The sequence below is a fragment of the Hemibagrus wyckioides genome, linkage group LG13 (assembly GCF_019097595.1).
Source record: "Hemibagrus wyckioides isolate EC202008001 linkage group LG13, SWU_Hwy_1.0, whole genome shotgun sequence".
Classification (NCBI taxonomy): domain Eukaryota; kingdom Metazoa; phylum Chordata; class Actinopteri; order Siluriformes; family Bagridae; genus Hemibagrus; species Hemibagrus wyckioides.
In genome coordinates this window covers 18,721,130-18,739,971 of record NC_080722.1, presented here as the reverse complement: position 1 = coordinate 18,739,971, position 18,842 = coordinate 18,721,130, and the positions used below count along the sequence as shown (strand labels likewise).

At 38.6% G+C, this 18,842-nt stretch overlaps 1 protein-coding gene across 4 annotated transcripts in view; it reads left to right on the top strand.

Moving 5' to 3' along the window:
- Positions 1-14,321, top strand: part of myof (myoferlin) — a 34,408-nt gene extending 20,087 nt beyond the window's left edge. For 2 of the 4 annotated variants that reach the window (XM_058406253.1, XM_058406255.1), the window contains exons 21-55: positions 458-582; positions 722-831; positions 953-1,145; positions 1,311-1,466; positions 1,806-1,937; positions 2,038-2,201; positions 2,316-2,430; positions 2,557-2,659; positions 2,788-2,927; positions 3,069-3,239; positions 3,369-3,468; positions 3,589-3,666; positions 3,787-3,968; positions 5,380-5,538; positions 5,629-5,730; positions 5,925-6,086; positions 6,180-6,345; positions 6,460-6,530; positions 6,647-6,703; positions 7,072-7,080; positions 7,193-7,291; positions 7,718-7,846; positions 7,969-8,124; positions 8,221-8,312; positions 8,404-8,574; positions 10,019-10,167; positions 10,265-10,404; positions 11,496-11,584; positions 11,667-11,762; positions 11,878-12,019; positions 12,813-12,912; positions 13,000-13,190; positions 13,290-13,399; positions 13,484-13,631; positions 13,747-14,321. In XM_058406253.1, coding sequence (XP_058262236.1) covers positions 458-582; positions 722-831; positions 953-1,145; positions 1,311-1,466; positions 1,806-1,937; positions 2,038-2,201; positions 2,316-2,430; positions 2,557-2,659; positions 2,788-2,927; positions 3,069-3,239; positions 3,369-3,468; positions 3,589-3,666; positions 3,787-3,968; positions 5,380-5,538; positions 5,629-5,730; positions 5,925-6,086; positions 6,180-6,345; positions 6,460-6,530; positions 6,647-6,703; positions 7,072-7,080; positions 7,193-7,291; positions 7,718-7,846; positions 7,969-8,124; positions 8,221-8,312; positions 8,404-8,574; positions 10,019-10,167; positions 10,265-10,404; positions 11,496-11,584; positions 11,667-11,762; positions 11,878-12,019; positions 12,813-12,912; positions 13,000-13,190; positions 13,290-13,399; positions 13,484-13,631; positions 13,747-13,785 — 4,346 coding nt within the window. In that variant the 3' untranslated portion in view covers positions 13,786-14,321. The remainder of the gene's footprint in view (positions 1-457; positions 583-721; positions 832-952; positions 1,146-1,310; positions 1,467-1,805; positions 1,938-2,037; positions 2,202-2,315; positions 2,431-2,556; positions 2,660-2,787; positions 2,928-3,068; positions 3,240-3,368; positions 3,469-3,588; positions 3,667-3,786; positions 3,969-5,379; positions 5,539-5,628; positions 5,731-5,924; positions 6,087-6,179; positions 6,346-6,459; positions 6,531-6,646; positions 6,704-7,071; positions 7,081-7,192; positions 7,292-7,717; positions 7,847-7,968; positions 8,125-8,220; positions 8,313-8,403; positions 8,575-10,018; positions 10,168-10,264; positions 10,405-11,495; positions 11,585-11,666; positions 11,763-11,877; positions 12,020-12,812; positions 12,913-12,999; positions 13,191-13,289; positions 13,400-13,483; positions 13,632-13,746) is intronic. The other 2 variants (XM_058406252.1, XM_058406251.1) reach the window with 1 other exon arrangement.
- The last annotated feature ends 4,521 nt before the right edge of the window (positions 14,322-18,842 follow it).

Here is an 18,842-nt window from a genome sequence, read left to right as displayed (position 1 = left end):
ATACTGTGCATTCAGGGTTCTTTTGGAGCCTACTGAGAGTATACTGTGGAAATAGTTTGCTTTTTAGAGTATACTGTGAGTGTAATGTGGAATCAGGGTAGTTTTGGAGTATAGCAAGAGTATACTCTGAATCTGTTTGGTTTTTAGAGTATAGTGAGAGTATACTCTGGAAACCTGGATGTTCTGGGGTCTACTGAGAGCGTACTGTAGAATCATTTTGGTATCAGCGTATTTTGTGAGTATGCAATGTAATCAAGGATGTTTGGGGATATACTGAGATATACTGAGATATATTGAGAGTATACTGTAGAATCAGTTTGGTTTCAGTGTTTGTTGAGAGTATACTGTGCAACCAGGGAGCACAGCGAGTCTACATCAGAATCAGGGTGGTTTTTGGACTATATTATAAAATCAGGTTGGCTCCAGCTTATTCATTCTCTCCATTCTGGCTTTATAGGTAATCATTACTACTACTTGCCCTGGGCTAACACGAAGCCGGTTGTTGCCGTGATGTCATTTTGGGAGGATATCAGTCATCGCTTAGATGCTGTTAACATTATTCTCCACATCACAAACCGTTTGGTATGTACAGTATATTGTTGACTGGTAACACACATTTAAACAATTAATTCTGCACTCTAAAATGTAGGGTAACTTCATTTGCTCTATGGCATTAACTGGAATTGTAAACTGTTCGCCATAACCTGCTCACTAATTTCAGCAAGATAATATTACCGAGCTGAAAACTGCAGTACTGGCTAAAGTCTCTGACACAAAACTGTTCGAGATTTGGACCAAGCTTTTAAGCCAAGTCATGGAGGACATCAGGAGGTGAGGTTAATTACACAACATTACACATTAAGTATTGGGGTTTATTTTTATTTCAGCGTGATATTGATATCAACAAGTTTGCCTTCAGTGTTTTATCAGTGTCCTAAATCAATCCCCTTAGCTTTAAACTGCCGGACCTTGAGGGTAAAGCTAACCTCACAGCCCTGGACATCCAGATCAAGAAGCTAAGAGACAGCACCTTACAGAGCATCCTGACCGCAGCTGAGTACTTGTTACAGGAGGGAGCTAACAGTACAGACACCATCGGCATCGTTGACGGCTGGCTGGAGAAACTTAAACAACTGGCTGAGGAGGTGGTTATTTTTTCAGAATTTGTTAAAAATCTTTAACTTTCTTTTTGTTATGTTACATGTTAGCTTCAGACTACTCACTCCACTGCTCTAATTCTACACGATGTTTAGAATGTGAATTGTATTTTGGTGTTCATATAAATGATGAGTTTTATATGTTCTCTTCAGCCCCAGAACAGCATGCCTGATGTGATTATTTGGATGTTGAGAGGAGAGAAACGGGTGGCTTACAGTCGCATTCCAGCTCATCAAGTTCTCTATTCAGTGTACAGCGAGCAGGCATGTGGACAGTACTGTGGAAAAACCCAGACCATCTTTTTAAAGGTATCATTATACTATTAAATCACTACTGCTAAAGTAATAATGTTGAACATTTGTGCTACTCCTTGCACTATTTATTTTAATTTATTACAAAAATCTCGTTCAAACAAGCTAGATATAGAACGTCAAACAAAGTTCAGAATAACAAGCTACTTACACTTGAAGACAAAGTTGGCTGAGATTCATCTACCATTTTTTTCAAGCTGAGAGGCTCATGAGAGAGACAGCCCTTAAAATAGTCGACTCCCTGATCAGTGCCCTGACTACTGAACTAGGCAGCTGATTGAGACGCACCCTCAGTATATCACTGTGTCCTGTAATGAGAACTGTCTTCTTCTGCAGTACCCAATGGATAAAAACAAAGGTTCCAAGATCCCTGCCCAAATACGGGTGAATATGTGGCTGGGATTAGTCGCAGTCGAGAAAAAGTTTAATGCTTATGCCGAGGGAACGTTTAACGTCTTTGCAGAACTGGTAAATCCATTTATGTTTCTTTTAAATGTATACTTATAGTCACGTACACTTTTCACTGAGGCTGCCTGAGAAATGACAGAAGCATCTTTCTACTCAACAGTATGAGAACCAGGCGAAAATTTTGGGCAAGTGGGGTACTTCGGGTCTGCTGAATCGCCCTAAGTTCTCTGACGTGACTGGAAAAATGAAACTAAAGCAGGAGTATTTTATGCCCCCTCAAGGCTGGCAGTGGGAAAATGACTGGTTTGTGGATCCAGAGAAAAGGTACATAGATTAGTATGATGGTTTGCTAAATTTTAAGGGTACAGTGTATTATACGATATTTAGTGGATTTAATATCCGAACTGTACAGTAATTGTATTGTGATATGTGTGATAGTTTGCTGACGGAGGCTGATGCAGGACACAGTGAGTTTGTGGATGAGGTTTTTGAGAATCAGACCCGTTATCCTGGAGGAGAGTGGGCAGCAGCGTCAGTGCCGTATACAGATGTGGTAAGAACTTAGTCATTGATAGTTTTTAAAATGTGTGCCGAAAGTTTTCAATGGATTGCTTTGATTTAGAAATAACTATAAATGCCCTGACAAGGTTTTTTGAGAATTCTTAGTACATGCTTACAGAATGGAGAGAAGGCTAATCCGCCAGAGGAGACAGAGTGTCCACGTGGATGGGAGTGGATGGATGATTGGACCTTTGATGACAAAAGGGCAGTAGATGAAAGAGGTCCGGCTCCTTACATATAAAGTTGCACTAGTGCTTAACGAAATTAATTATGTTAGACAACTGTCTGGTTTGTCTGTATTGAGATGGTGTTTTTGGATGAGTTAATGAGTGTGAATATTTGGTTGAAGGTTGGGAATATGGAGTCACCATTCCTCCTGATGATAAGCCTAAGTCATGGGTGGCAGCGGAGAAAATGTATCATATCCACCGCCGTAGAAGAAAAATCAGACGGCGCAAAAAAAAGGCCGGTGGTGCCTCAGCCACTGAGGTATGAAATATCAACTATTTAGTAAAATATAATTAAATCAGGTGTTTAATCACATCATCGCAATTATATATTAAATATTGAAATTAAATGTGACATTTTGAGCTCACCTAATCCTTTCTGCATTGCGCCTTTCCATACTAGAAAAAAGACATAGGTGATCCAGAAGGTTGGGAGTTTTCTTCTCTCATTGGATGGAAATTCCACCAAATGGAGCGCTCCTCTGATTCGTTCCGCAGACGCCGCTGGAGAAGGAAGATGGAACCTTCAGACAGCATCGGGGCGTCAGCCATCTTTAAATTAGAAGGAGCACTGGTGAGTAAATTTAGTGAAGCTGTCAGCATTCATTTACAGTGGGTAAGTTCCTGAAATAAATACGTAAATTTAATTCATTGGTATTAAATATTCTATGGCTTAGGGGTTTGCATTTAATTCTTTTTACAGGGAATTGATATGGAAAGAAAGGGGGACGAAAAGGGTTCAAAATCAGACGCTACTAACCTGTTTGGAGCCAATACACCCAATGTGTCATGTACTTTTGAGCGTAAGTATGATGTCATTAAAGGATTACTTTTACTGAAAAAGACTCTTTTAAAAATGAAATTTTTCCACTTTGTATCCACTCTTTGTATTTTAAACTATTTCCATTATTTCTTCTATCCAGGATATTATGAATACCACCTGCGGGTCTATGTGTACCAGGCCAGAAACCTGCTTGCCTTGGACAATGATAGTTTCTCAGGTTAGTGAACCACTTCTTGAATTTTCTTGATGTATTTTCTTGGTTTTATTTTTAAGTCTTAAATATTAAGTCATTTTTTTATAATGGGTCCTTGATATTTTTTTATTGGTTTCATTACAGATCCATATGTGCATGTGTCATTCTTACACATGAGCCAGACCACAGAAACAGTCAAGTCTTCCCTGAACCCAACCTGGGATCAAACGCTTATCTTCAACAAAGTGAACATTTATGGGGATCCCCAAACCGTTGCTCGCAACCCTCCTCAAGTTGTGTTGGAAATATTCGACAATGACCAAGTGGTTTGTCCATATTTTTCTAAACTATTTTAGAAAGTTCTAGGTGACCCAGCATTCAAAAAAGCACATAGTAACGAATAAGTGAGAAGCAGAATTATTCAATACTGCATTAAAAATGTTTTATTTCTCTTATACCCCAGCAGTTTGTAAAGGATTACATTTTTAATTGATTACCAACAGACACGGACATAGACAGGATCCTTCAAGTCATACCAACATTTCTCTCTCTCTCTCTCTCTCTCTCTCTCTCTCTTATTATGTTAATAAGTCAAAAAAGTACAGATTAGCACGGAGGACTATCTGTGACTGAAAATATAATGGAGCACTGACAGTTACATTACAGTTAAAACTAAACCATTAACCAACCATTTTTAATCTATTTCTGTCAAGCATCTGACATACAGGTGTCTGTGTAATTTGTTATTCCACTAACGATATTAGTTGATGATGTCAGAGTTGCTATTTGTACTTTCTGACCAATAAGATTCAAGAATTGAACAGCTTTGAGGTATAAAACGTATGGTTTAATATAATCTTACTGAAAAATACTAAGGGAATTGCAGATACAGATTGCATTCTAATATACTGTATGTGGTATATTTGTGGTGTATATTCTTTGGACATAATGTTCCCTGTATTAGTAGTCACCCTTTAACTTTTCACTGTGCTACATTTCTTGGAAACCCAACACTGCTCATGAGCTCAAGAGCAACATGAGATAGTGAAGCATGGTGTTGGTAGAATAATGTTAATAATGTTACTCATGGCCTAAAGGTTCTTTCTCTGACTGCCCCCTTTACACTGTCACTTGTGGGGCAGCTTCCTTGAGGCAGAATCATGGCTGTATCTTATTCTATACTTTTTAAAAAGTAATTGATTTAATTGTGCTCTGTGGAAGGTTCTATGTTTGAGATATTCTTTACTAACCCAACTCTCAGTGATACTTTAAACAGGACTTGTTTTGATAGCCCCTTCTTTAGGTCTGTTCTCCAACAAACTGTCTATCTTTTGAGGACGTTTATGCATTGACAATTAGCTTGACAATTACCTGACATTAATCCCATGACAAATAAAATGTTTTCAACTGAGTATATGACTTATTTTACATTGCTTATAAATTTTGACTAATTTAGGGGTTTAACAGCTACAGTGTGAAAAGTTGCTTGACAAAATTTGGAAATAAATAAATTCAAATGCTCGTTAAAGGTATTATACTGTAATGTAACACTGACATTATTTGGACATACTTTATTAATGGGGCTGGTGGTAGCTCAGATGGTTAAAGCTCTGGGTTGTTGATTGACCAAGCTGCCGCTGTTGGGCCCTTGAGCAAGGCCCTCAATCCCCCTGCTCCTGCTCTCCAAGGATGGAATAAAGGCTATTTTACAATTAAGATCATGCATATTTGTTCCAGGGCAAGGACGAGCTCCTGGGCAGGAGTAGCTTCCTGCCATTAGTGAAACTCAATCCAGCCATGGACACGTCTCCTAAGCTTCTCTGGTGTCCCGTCATGCACAAGGAAAAGCCTGCTGGACAAATACTGGTTTCTGCAGAACTTATTATAAGGAACAAGGTGCCAATATCTATTTCCTGTGTCAATGACCACGCACTGATTGTAAATCTGTGTAGTAGTAATGTGTGATATTTCTGTTATTTTCTTCAGGGAAGTGAGACTGAACTTCCACTAGTCCCGCCAAAGAGAGGAGACGTACTCTACATGGTTCCTCAGGGGGTTCGTCCTGTAGTGCAGCTCACAATGATAGAGGTATGCTAAATATTCTAAATCCTTTTGAACACAGATATGCAGCAATAGTTGTTAGTATTAGGAAAGATGGTCTTCTTTAATCACTTGGAATCATTTGTAACCACATCTGGATCTGCAGCATGTATTTGATTATGAAAAACGTAATGGTAATTAATAGTCATGTTTTTTTTAATTGCTTGATTTGGTTTGTATAGATTCTGGCATGGGGTTTGCGCAACATGAAGACCTACCAGTTGGCACCTGTGACCTCGCCCAGCTTGGTGGTGGAGTGTGGAGGTGAGAGAGTTCAGTCTGCAGTCATTAAAAACATGAAAAAGAGCCCCAACTTCCCTGGAAATGTTCTTCAGCTGAAAGTGGTAAGATGCTATAAACTGTTGTTTTTTTTTTTTTTTGAGAACAAACCTGTTTGACTGAATAGCATCTAAAGCATCTGTTATCTGATCCTGAAGCTCTTGCCCAAAGAGGAGATGTACACACCTCCAATTGTGTTGAAAGTTATTGATCATAGGCCATTTGGGAGGAAGCCTGTAGTAGGCCAGTGCACCATTGACTCACTGGAAGAATACAGATGTGACCCGTATAGCACCGTGGCTGAAGTGGCAATGGCATCTAAAGGTACAGTCTTGTATAATCAAATCAATTAAACGTCACATAAAGTCTCTATAGGATGTAGTATTGTAAAGAGAAAGTTTCTTTTCTGTGAAGTTATCGCGTACCTTTTTCCTGCAGTGGCTCTGATGGCAGCCGCCCCTCGAGAGCTCCGCATAAACATGGAGGAAAGGCCTCTTCTCGAAACACAGGTGCAGTATTTGACACTTATTACTTGACACTTATTTTGATCTTATTACTTAACATGGATTGTTTTTAGGGCTTGCACTTGTGAGTTTGTTTTCACTGACAGCATTGTGACTTTCAGTTTATGCACGGCCTCTCAACAGCGTTTGACAAAATGGCTCCATCTTTTCCACGCCGTGTATGTATGGAATAAATGATGTAAACAAGTTGGAAGATTAATTGTTTTGGGCTTGAGCTTCAGATGACCACTGTTCAACCCCTCACGGGAATCGAAAAATCACTTAATTTTTCTTCTTTCCAAATTTGAATGCTCTGATCATTTGGAAGTTGGGGAGCAGTCACTAAATCCACTCATTAGCATTAAGTCTGTATCCTTTTGCTCACAGCTCACCTTCCTGTGATTTAGAGCTATGCAGGGTGATTTAGTTTAAACCTGACTAACACTGAGTATCTGCTTTCAACATTATTGCTATTGTTATATATTTTTGTCTTATTTAATATTTAACATTATTTCTTTTTTTCTGTTCTTGGGATCAAACCTGACAGCAAGAGAAGGTGATTTTTTTTGTTGTTGGTGTTAGAACATAATTTTTTTATATATATATATATTAGGTTTTAGAAGAATACTCAGTATTGCAAGTTTTTTTCCCCCCACATTGTATTACAGGAGACAGAAACGATTGATTGGTGGAGTAAGTTTTATGCTTCAGTTGGAGACCATGAGAAATGTGGCCCATACCTCCAGAAAGGATATGACACCCTGAAGGTAAAATTTAACCTTTAGATACTGTGCGTTAAATATTTATCTTTTTCAAATGAATGAAGGCCAGATATTTTATCTAAGTTGGAATTCTTTAGGTGGTGTGTGAAGGTGTTTTACATGCAGCTCAGATGTATAGATACAGTCACTTCCCACTTTACTTAAATAAATATTTGGTTAAAAAATCAAGCTCAGATTAGGGGCATGGTAGTGACTTCGTTGTTTGCCTCTGGGGCTTCCTCCAGGATCTCAACATTCCTTGTAGGCTGATTGACGTCTCTGTATTGTCTGTTGTGTGTGTCCAGTGTGTCTTCTGCCTTGGTATAGACTTCCAGCTCCCTGTGATCTGTGTAGGATAAGCATTAATGGATGAAAATGGATGGATAGATTAAGCACAGATACATAGTTGAAAATGTTGCTGTATTGTTACAGGTGCTCAGCTGCGAACTGGAAAATGTGGATGATTATAAGGGGCTGACTGATTTCTGTAACACCTTCAAACTCTACCGTGGAAAGAGCGACACCGGTGAAGATGATCCTTCTGTAGTAGGAGAATTTAAGGTAAAAAAAAAAAACAAAAAACAAAATATGTGTTGTGTGGAAGATAATCAAATGTATTAAATAGGAAGAATCTTTACCTTTTTTTAAAACGACTATGTGTTTGTACGGCTGTTTGTTTTCAGGGATCCTTCAAGCTCTACCCTCTTTCAGACGATCCGGCCGTACCCTCACCACCACAGCAGTTCAGAGAGCTTCCTGACAGCGGTCCTCAGGAGTGTATCGTCAGGATTTATGTGGTCAGAGCAGTTGACCTGCAACCCAAAGACAACAACGGTTTAGTAAGTGCCATGCTCCTTAACAGATCATTTCATCTTTTTAACAATTTTCCCTTCCATTTTATCTATTTTAAATGTTACGTTCGTTTTTTTATTTAGTGTGATCCGTACATTAAGATCTCTTTGGGAAAGAAGACCATAGATGACAGAGACAATTACATCCCGAATACCACAAACCCAGTGTTTGGAAGGTAGTGTGATGTGTAAAAATTATTACAGTCATTCATGTCTTTATTCGCCATGCCAATATAGTTAACCACATTTTCATTTTCTCCTCGATAGAATGTTCGAGATGTCATGCTTCCTCCCTCAAGATAAAGACCTGAAGATCTCTGTTTATGACTTCGATCTGCTTACCCGTGATGAGAAAGTTGGAGAGACTGTGATTGACCTGGAGAACCGCTTACTTTCTCGTTTCGGGTCCTATTGCGGTCTGCCGCAGACTTACTGCATGTGAGAAACCATCAACTTAAACCTTTAAGTTATTTCAAATAGGGCTGCAGCAATATTGCTAAAAATCAATAAGAAAATCAGTGGCAACAAATTTCATTATGGATTAGTTGGTCCACGTTATAAAGCACACTGTTACATATCACTTAGTGTATACTTTTTTTGTTGTTGTTGTTGATAAGCACGCCTACATTTATGTCAGTTGGAGGTCATAAGTTTACATACGCCTTGAAGATTCTGCGAAATGTTACTAATTAGAAAACATATATAACAGGGATCATTGTTCTGTATTTCGTTCTGCCCTGAATAATTAGTAATTTCACACAACAGATGTTTACATCTAATAAACAAGACACGCTCCTAACTACTGAACTTTTCACAAATGAACCGGTTCAAAAGTTTACACACCCTTGAGTCTTGTTACCTGTTACCTGGATGAGCAATGACTGTTTTTATGGGACTGCTTTTTTTCAGGAATCCCTTATTTGTCCTGAACAGTTAAACTGTCTGTTGTTCTTCACATTCTTTACTTTTTTAGCATCTTCTGCATATCTGACACCTTTCTATCAGAGGCTATATGATTTTGAGATCCATCTGTTCACACCGAGGATACAGGCAACAGAATACATTAAGAGAAAGTCTTGATCAGTCTAAATTATTATTATTATTATTTTGTCCATTGGAATCCATAGAAATATTTTCTGTAGCTTTTGAAGACTAGAAGAATAATATCTTTAAACAAAATAATAACAATTTACAGAGATAATCTTGTTCAGAAGTTTACACCCCCCCGGCTCTTAATGTATCATGTTGCCTACCTGAGCATCAGTGAATGTTTAAACATTTTGTAATAGCTGTGTCACATACAGATTCTGCAAGGCGTATGTAATCATACTAACTGTATTTTGTGTACAGCCTGCATCCTGCTCAAGTTAATTCACCATCCTACTTTTAGTTCAGATCGAAGGTGCTTGGAGTCAGCGTCAAACATGAAGTGATTCACTGACCCCATGTTCTGAAAACTAAGAGTCAATTCCAGAGAATCAGAGTCGATTCAACTCATCAAAAATGATTCAGTTTGTAAAGGCAGATACAGATTTGTCTTATAGATACCTTTTAATTTGAATAGTCAGAAATGAACATATGAAGGTCTGAAATACAGGTACTGTAAAACCTGAGTTAAAAAAGTACACAGAACCACCATTAAACATGTGTTTAATACAGTGACCTGTCTGATTTGAAAACATAAGCATTTAATAATATTCTCATACCATGTCTGATAAATGTAATTGTATATTTTATTGTAATTCATGACCCACTATTTAACTGAGTCTAGTGAAGTGTTTTATTGTAATAATGTTAAAGGATTAATATGCTGGAAAATATTTTTTTTAGAAAAAGGTTTTGAATGAGTTTCTGACCTGCAGTGTTATTTCTGAGAGAACAGATCTGGGCCAAATCAGTGGCGAGATCAGCTGAAGCCGTCGCAGATTCTTCAGCACCATGCGCGTCTGAAGGGATTGTCTCCTCCTACATCTGAGGACAACGGGAACACCTTAAGTTTCAACGGCCGGGAATATCTGCTCTCTGACTTTGGTGACTTTTTCTTTCTTAACTGGTGTGCTAACCTTTCAAAGTACTCAGTTCTCATATACATTTTAATTCATTATGATTTTTCCTTATGTATCTGTAGAGGCTAACAAAGAAATTCACCAGCACCTGGGTCCACCGAGTGAGAGGATCGCACTGCATGTTCTCAGGACACAAGGCCTCGTTCCAGAGCACGTGGAAACTAGAACACTCTACAGCACCTACCAACCCACTCTGTCTCAGGTTTTTACTGCATTATCTTCCCTTAATGCACAACTTTACACTCAATACACCAGGAACAGATCTTGGGATGTTAGTATATAAAGAATAAACCATGACATTGTTTGATGAGATTGAACTGAGGGTAAGATGCCTTTATTATCACCACACATACATTATAGCATAGTGGAATTCTTTTCTTCACTTATCCCAGCTGAGGAAGTTGGGGTCAGAGCACAGGGGCAGCCATGATACAGCGCCCCTGGAGCACAGAGGGTTAAGGGCTTTGCTCAATTGCCAAGCAGTGGAGCTGGGGCTTGAACCCTGATCCTCCGATCAACAACCCAGGGCCTTAACCACTTGATCCACCATTGTATAGGACATACATTTATAAGAAAATTATCAGTGAAGGGGTGGAGTGATGTAGTCTGTTACTACAAGTTGACTTTTTTCCAATATAGACACATCCTCAAGTGTTTCTTTCTTTTATTCCACAATGATGTGTCAAAGATTACAATACTGAATTTATTAATGAACAGCATGTCGTTTAATGTGGTGAAATGTCTGTAAGTCAAATTAGTTCATGTTATAGCCTACGTTATAGCAGATATAAACAGTTGTTCCCTCCCCAGCCTCTTTTTTTCTCTCCATTGAAATTAATAACATGAATAAACATATTTTATTTTAGAGAAAAACCTGAAATTCAAAGGGAATGCTTTAATTCCACAGTTTGTCTTTGTTTAATTGGTTTATTATTAGTTTTAGATTATGTAGTATTAACTCTCATACATGTCCCTGTGAGTGGAGTGTTACTGTACACAGATAATCACATATTAGTGTCAAATAAAGTGTCAAATAAATACATCCTGATCCTGGTTCACTAGGTCATAGACTCGGAATACCATCATTTTAAAAAGCTCTGTTGAGGAGTCACGTAGATTCTATCTTACCAGTAGAGAATAAATTCAAGACCAATTTAAAGCACAGTAATTAATACAAACCTGCTGTTTGAATGACAGCGGGCTCTATTGTCAGAGTTTCTGACCAGTAAGATTTCAGATAAATAAAATACTGAGAATGCAATCCCTAATTTGTATTTGTACTGTCTGTTGTAGGGAAGTCTTCAAATGTGGGTTGATGTTTATCCCAAAAGCCTTGGACTTCCTGGACCTCCTTTTGATATCAGCCCACGCAAGCCTAAAAAGTAAGGAAGTTACCCCTAAGCACTCATTACTTAAAACTCATAACATTTAATAACTAGTTAGTCTTCTATTTATTTCCACCAGGCACATGTTGCGCGTCATCATCTGGAACACCACTAATGTTATTTTGGATGAAACCAGCATCACTGGAGAGAGTATGAGTGACATCTATGTGAAGGGGTACATACAAAAACCTCACATTGCTCAACAGATCCTCAACAGATTATCTATCATGCTTTTTTTTTTAATTCAGAGAAACAGCATGTTATGTTGTTTGACTGTGTAATATTCACAGCTGGATGGCAGGAAAGGAGGAGGACAAGCAAAAGACTGATGTCCATTACAGATCTCTTGATGGGGATGGAAATTTCAACTGGAGATTCGTCTATGAGTTTGATTACCTGCCTGCTGAGCAACTGTGCCTGGTTTCCAAAAAGGTAATGCAGCAACCTACAAGAAAAGGTGACAAGTAGAATAGTGATATGACTACTAAATAAGCCTTATAATCAGAGTACATTTATATTTACAGCATTTAGCAGAAGCCCTTTTCCAGAGAGTGATACTAGCAGAAAGATGGAGATAGTAGTAGTAGTAGAAAGACAGAAGAGATGAGAATGAGAGAGACCGATATTAGATTAGTAAATTAATAGAAATAAATATGGAGAGAGAGAGAGAGAGAGAGAGAGAGAGAGAGAGAGAGAGAGAGATACAGTTGGAGTTCAACAAGGTTCTGAACATTCCATCAGTATAAGTCAAAGGGAATTTTTTGGGATAGTACAATTACCGGTAGTCAAATACAGTAAAATACAGCATAATAAGACAAAACAACCTGAAGTGCCGTGCTACAGTTGGAGAATGTATCTTGAAAGATTTAGAAGTTACACATTTTCTAATGGAAGTCAGTGTTTTAGCCACTTTCAGGAAAGCCGTAATTCCGAACAGTTAGAAAAGTCATAACATAGAGGCTGAAGGTGTGTGTTGAGTTTGGTGCATGTAGCTTGAAAGCTCTTGGATATAGAGTTGGAGATAGAGTTTAGAAAATTATTAATAATAAAATGAATTGAAATAAAATTATTATTATTATTCATAAGAAGAAGAAGAAGAATTGAATGTTGAACTACAGAATGTTGGCTTTTTCAAGCCCACATAAAAATGCACACAAAAGTTAACATATGAAAATGAATTCCAGGAAGTTCTGTAAAAATGCTTAAAGGTCTTTTGTCTTAACAGGAACACTTCTGGAGCCTTGACAAAACAGAATTCCGAATCCCACCTCAGCTGATCATTCAGATATGGGACAATGATAAATTCTCACTGGATGATTACCTCGGTAAGATATCTTATCTTTTCTTTGTATGAGACATCTGAAATTCTCCTACTTGTGTGATAGATGGTGCTAATTTGCCATGTTTACCAGGCACCGTTGAGTTGAATCTACACAATCTCATTCCCCCTGCTAAAACACCTGAGAAATGCAGCCTGCACATGCTGGACAATGTGACTAAAGCACATCAGAAATTTGACCATTCCAAGTCCCTGTTCGCTCAGAAGTCGGTCAGAGGATGGTGGCCCTGCTACATTGAAAAAGATGGAAAAAAGGAGCTTGGGGTATGTATAATTTACGCAATGCCTTATCAATATGATATTTATTAATTTGTTTACTTGTAATTCCATAATTCATCTTAAAAATGATACTCACTTCTTTAGGGGAAAGTGGAGATGACACTGGAGATAGTGAATGAGAAGGAGGCAGATGAGAGGCCAGCAGGAAAAGGCAGAGATGAACCTAACATGAATCCAAAGCTCAACCCACCCAAGTAATCCCTAACAGCCATCACAAAGTATTTATAGTTGAATATAACACTGACGTTTGATAACATATAATTTCTGGATTTGTTTAGCCGACCCGAAACGTCCTTCTTCTGGTTCACCAACCCATGCAAGACCATGAAGTTCATTGTGTGGCGGAGATTCAAGTGGCTGTTTATTGGCTTGATTTTATTGCTATTACTGCTGCTGTTCCTTGGAATACTTGTTTATTCATTACCGGTAAGGACCAGCCTGAATTGAGCTATTAAAGCACTGATAGTGTGTCAGTAGTGAAGACAATGTCTTATATCCCTGATATAGCATTGCATTGATGATTTGTATTTTGCTCTTGCAGAACTACATATCAATGAAAATTGTGAAGCCAGTTAAATGAGATGGACCTCTGCTGTGGAGACACAGGAGCGACATCCTGCAAGAACACACATGATAAACTAACTGTATTAACTCATCCTGAGTATTTTTAAGAGGTGATGCTGGAATACAGAGTTTTACTGTCCTCAATGCAGGTTATTTTATAGGATTTTATATATTTTCATATTGTTTCCCCATGGGATTGATGTGCCTGTGACACCATCATGCTCACAATAATGAGGTGTTTTAGTAGCAGCCATATTCAAATCAACTCTGGCACCTTTTTTTGCAGTCACATAATCTGTGTTATTGATTAAGAGCATTCAAAAGCTGATATGTAAAATGCATAATAAAGAACATGTTAAATAAGCTTTGAACCAATGGTGTGTTCTTAGTCCCCTGATTATGGAGATGAACAGTAATATTATCTGAATTTTAAGGTAAGAAATGGCAGTTTTGGTAGTATCAATCTGTCTATTTGTCTAATGATTTTTTTTTAAATGGCACCTTTATCATCCCGTTATTAAAAACTGTACTAATAAAAATGTCTGCACTCAACTGAAAGTGTAAATTGCACTCTGTCTCCAATGCAGTCTACCACATTACCCAAAATGTCACTTTTTCTGTCCTTTCCAATGACAGTTTTTCTTCCACATTGTGCTTTATAATTCAGAACCAAAAGTCTCATGCTGACCTGCATTACATTACATTACATTAATATCAGATTATTAGTAATTTCTGAAAATATTGATTTTTTTGTTGGGTTTCTGTTAGATTTCATACTGAAACAAAATTTCATTATATATTTTACATAATTTTTACAATATTATTTATATGAAAAAGTAGGTGGTGTTTTCCTAATTAAGAATACACCGATCAGACATAACATTATGACCACCTGCCTAGTATTGTATTGGTCCCCCTTTTGCTGTCAAAACAGCCCTGACCCGTTGAGACCGCACTAGATCCCTGAAGGTGTGCTGTGGTGTCTGGCACCAAGATGTTATCAGCAGATCCTTTATGTCCTGTAAGTTGCGAGTTGGAGCCTCCATTGATCGGACTTGTTCGTCCAGAACATCCCACATATGCTCGATTGGATTTAGATCTGGAGAATTTGGAGGCCAAATCAACACCTCAAACTCGTGGTTGTACTCATCAAAACAATTCCTGAACCACTTTGCCCAAGAACCCAAGGTTTCCCAGCAGAACATTGCCCAAAGCATGACACTGCCTCTGCCGGTTTTGCCTTCTGCCCATATTACATCCTGGTGCCATGTGTTTACCAGGTAAGTGACACACGCACCCGACCATCCACGTGATGTAAAAGAAAATGTGATTCATCAGACCAGGCCACCTTCTTCCATTGCTCCGTGGTCCAGTTCTGATGCTCACATGCTCATTGTTGGCACTTTCGGCAATGCACTGGTGTCAGCATGTGCACGTTGACTGGTCTGCAGCTATGCAGCCCCATACTCAACAAACTGTGATGCACTGTGTATTCTGACACCTTTCTACCAGAACCAGCATTAACTTCTTCAGCAATTTAAGCAACAGTAGCTTGCCTGTTTGGATCAGATCACACGGGCCAGCCTTCACTCCCCACGTACATCAACGAACCTTGGCCGCCCAAGATACTTTTGATAGATACTGACCACTGCAGACCGGGAACACCCCACAAGAGCTGCAGTTTTGGAGATGCTCTGATCCAGTCATCTAGCCATCACAATTTGGCCCTTCACTCAAATCCTTACCCTTGTCCATTTTTCCTGCTTCTAACACATCAACTTTGAGGACAAAATGTTCACTTGCTGCCTAATATATCCCACCCACTAACAGGTGCCATGATGAGGAGATCATCAGTCTTATTCACTTCACCTCTCAGTGGTCATAATGTTATGTATGAGTGATCAAATTCACGATTTTAACGGTGACTAATTTTATGATATCTTAATGATGTTATATCCTTAAGTTAATTCATAAAGCCGTTTAACTCCAGCGTGACGCATCTGATGACGTCAGGAATCAAAGGCAGATGGGTGATAAAGTGGAGATCGAGGTATCTCTGTGAACATTACCACATAATCTCCCCGAATATTTTCCCACTTTCTCTCTCTTTTATTTTTGATTATTCGATTTAGTGCTTGGATTTTTATTCTTATTATTTATATTAGTCTCAACGCAGCTGACGTTTTTGTGGGGTGAAGGTAAGTGTATATCAGGAGCACTGAGTAAAGAAACGGACTAGCATGAAAACAAAAACAAAATAAACCTGCAGCCTTTTAAATGAATGAACAAGTCTAAAGAAAACTAACAGCCTGGCTTATATATGTTAGATAATGTTTTTTGATGGTGTTATTATAAATATTATGTTGTTTTGAGAGCACTTGGACTCAGTTGTATTGTTTCTGCTTTTTTTTCTACCTGGCTAAGTCACCATTTATCACTAGCTAACTAAACTAACTAACCTGTGATTAAGTGGAGCTGATCCTGCCTTAGTTTTAGTTTTCTGCCTTTTTACATATTGTTTTGGATGGAAAGAATAAATCTGATAAAATAATAAACTAGGAAGTCAAACACAACCTGCACAAAGAGACAAAAACAAGGGGTAATGCTTGAGTAAACAAGGTCAGGGTTAACCTGTGGACCTCTGATGCAAGTTTTTTTAAAAAATGTAAGGAATTTCTGTGACATTTTGTCTAGACGTTCATGTCTTGCGTTATATTTAATCTTTAAGGGCAAACTCACTAATCTAATGTCATCCTGCCATGAATTGCTATAGCAGCAAGCCCAGTCGTGTTTTATTCCTTACTTAACAGATGCCTTAAGCTAAACTATTTTAGATTGTGTGGAACCACGCCAACAGCACCAGCAGTAAAAGAAATTCCTCAAGTGGTATAGGGCTGATTTTGTTTTTAACCCAGACTGTAAATCCATGCAGTCTGTCAGCAAGAGTCACCTGTAACTGCTTCATTTAAGCTGATATTTCGACACCGCTTCAGCGACACAGACAAAGCCAGGATTGAGACAGCTTATGTGTCATTTTACCATGTTTGGTATCCGGAGGAAACATGGCATGGACCCAGTAGCATCTCAGACTGGTTATATTGCCAAAGGTTTGGGGGCACCCCTCCAAATCACTGAATTCAGGTGTTGGGCTTGGCCTCTTGGTTCCAGTGAAAGGAACTCTTAATGCTTCAGCATAACAAGACATTTTGGACAATTTCATGCTCCCAATTTTGTGGGAAAAGTTTGGTGATGACCCCTTCCTGTTCCAACATGACTGTACACCAGTGCACAAAGCAAGGTCCATAAAGACATGGATGAATGTAATATGGAGTTGGCCCATCCTTTGCAGCTATAACAACTCTTCTGGGAAGGCTTTCCACAAGGTTTAGGAGTGTGTTTATGGGAATTTTTTATCATTCCACTAGAAGTGCATTTGTGAGGCCAGGCACTGATGCTGGACGAGAAGGTCTGGCTCACAGTCTCCGCTCTAATTCACCCCAAAGGTGTTCTATCAGGTTGAGGTCAGGACTCTGTGAAGTTCCTCCACACCAAACTCGCTCATCCATGTCTTTATGGACCTTGCTTTGTGCACTGGTGTGCAGTCATGTTGGAACAGGAAGGGGTCATCTCCAAACTGTTCCCATAAAGTTGGAAGCATGAAACTGTCCAAAATGTCTTGGTATGCTGAAGCATTAAGAGTTCCTTTCACTGGAACCAAGTGGCCAAGTCCAACCCCTGAATTCAATGATTTGGAGGAGTGTCCCAAAACTTTTGGCAATATAGTGTATCTTTATTTATTTTTTTGCTCTACACTTTAACACATCACACAAAAAAAATACAATAATGGTACAATATGTTTCATGGTGACAATAAACTGTTGTTGTATTTTCTATATAAACTAGGAAGGGTTGACAAATTCTGTGACATGTTTGGCTTTTGTTTCCTAAATAATATCAGCTTTTCTAAAGGACCGGAACTTCTGATAGCCACAGACTTGGTAGTGTGATGGTTGTGTCAGTGTTTACAAGATGGTCTGTCGATAAATATACATTTTTGCTTCACATTATAATCATTTTGCCATCAGTGATAGTTTGTGATCAAATGCAGTTCAAGTTGATGGATATTAGTCTTTGGTCCTCATGCCCATGTATCACTGCTTAACAAGCAGAGAGATGCTTTGCCTGCATGCTGTTCAAGCTGTTTTCACACAAAATGCATGCTGATAGATTTATGATACCAGTCTACATACTTATTAATTGTGTGGGGTTTTTTTTAAAATGGTGCTCATAGTGATATTGGGAATGTGGTCAGACATTGATGTTGATGGACAGGAAGCCTAGGGTTCAAATGGTGTTGAGGTCAGGACTCTAGGACTTCTTGTAATGCAGACATTGGCAAATCATAGTTGTGTCCCAAATTACATACTATTTACTATGCACTAAGAATAGTGCATAAGTATGCAATTTGGGATGAACCTCATGTCTTCATGGATCTCACTCTGTCATGCTGGAAGGGAAACCTTAAAGCTACAGCATGCAAAAACCTTCCCTATAACTGAGTGTAATTGTAATGGTCAAGTGTCCACACACTTCTGGCCATAAATTGTGTAAACTGGTCTCTGGAATCCTGTTATTGTCAAAAATATATATTTATTTTAATCACAAATCCTGTAGTGTGGTTTTAGTCTCCAGCTTTGATAGCATGTGTGTGTGTCATGTCTATTGTGATGAGTAGTGGTGTGATATGTGGGTTATTGTGTGTGTGTGTGTGTGTGTGTGTGTGTGTGTACAGGTTATAATTTTTTTAACTATTTATTTTATCACTAATCCTGCAGTGTGGTGTGTTTGGTCTCCAGCCCTGATAGCAGGTGTGTGTGTGTGTGTGTTTTGAGTAGTGGTGGACACTGAAATGTCATCTGCAGGTGTGTGTGTGTGTGTGTGTGTCATGTCTGTTGGGATGAGTAGTGGTGGACACAGAAATGTGATCTGCGGGTTATTCTGGTTATGTGTGTGTGCGCGCGCAAGTGTGAGAGGGAGAGTGTGTGCTCTGTCTATTTAAGAGCCGGGGCAGGAT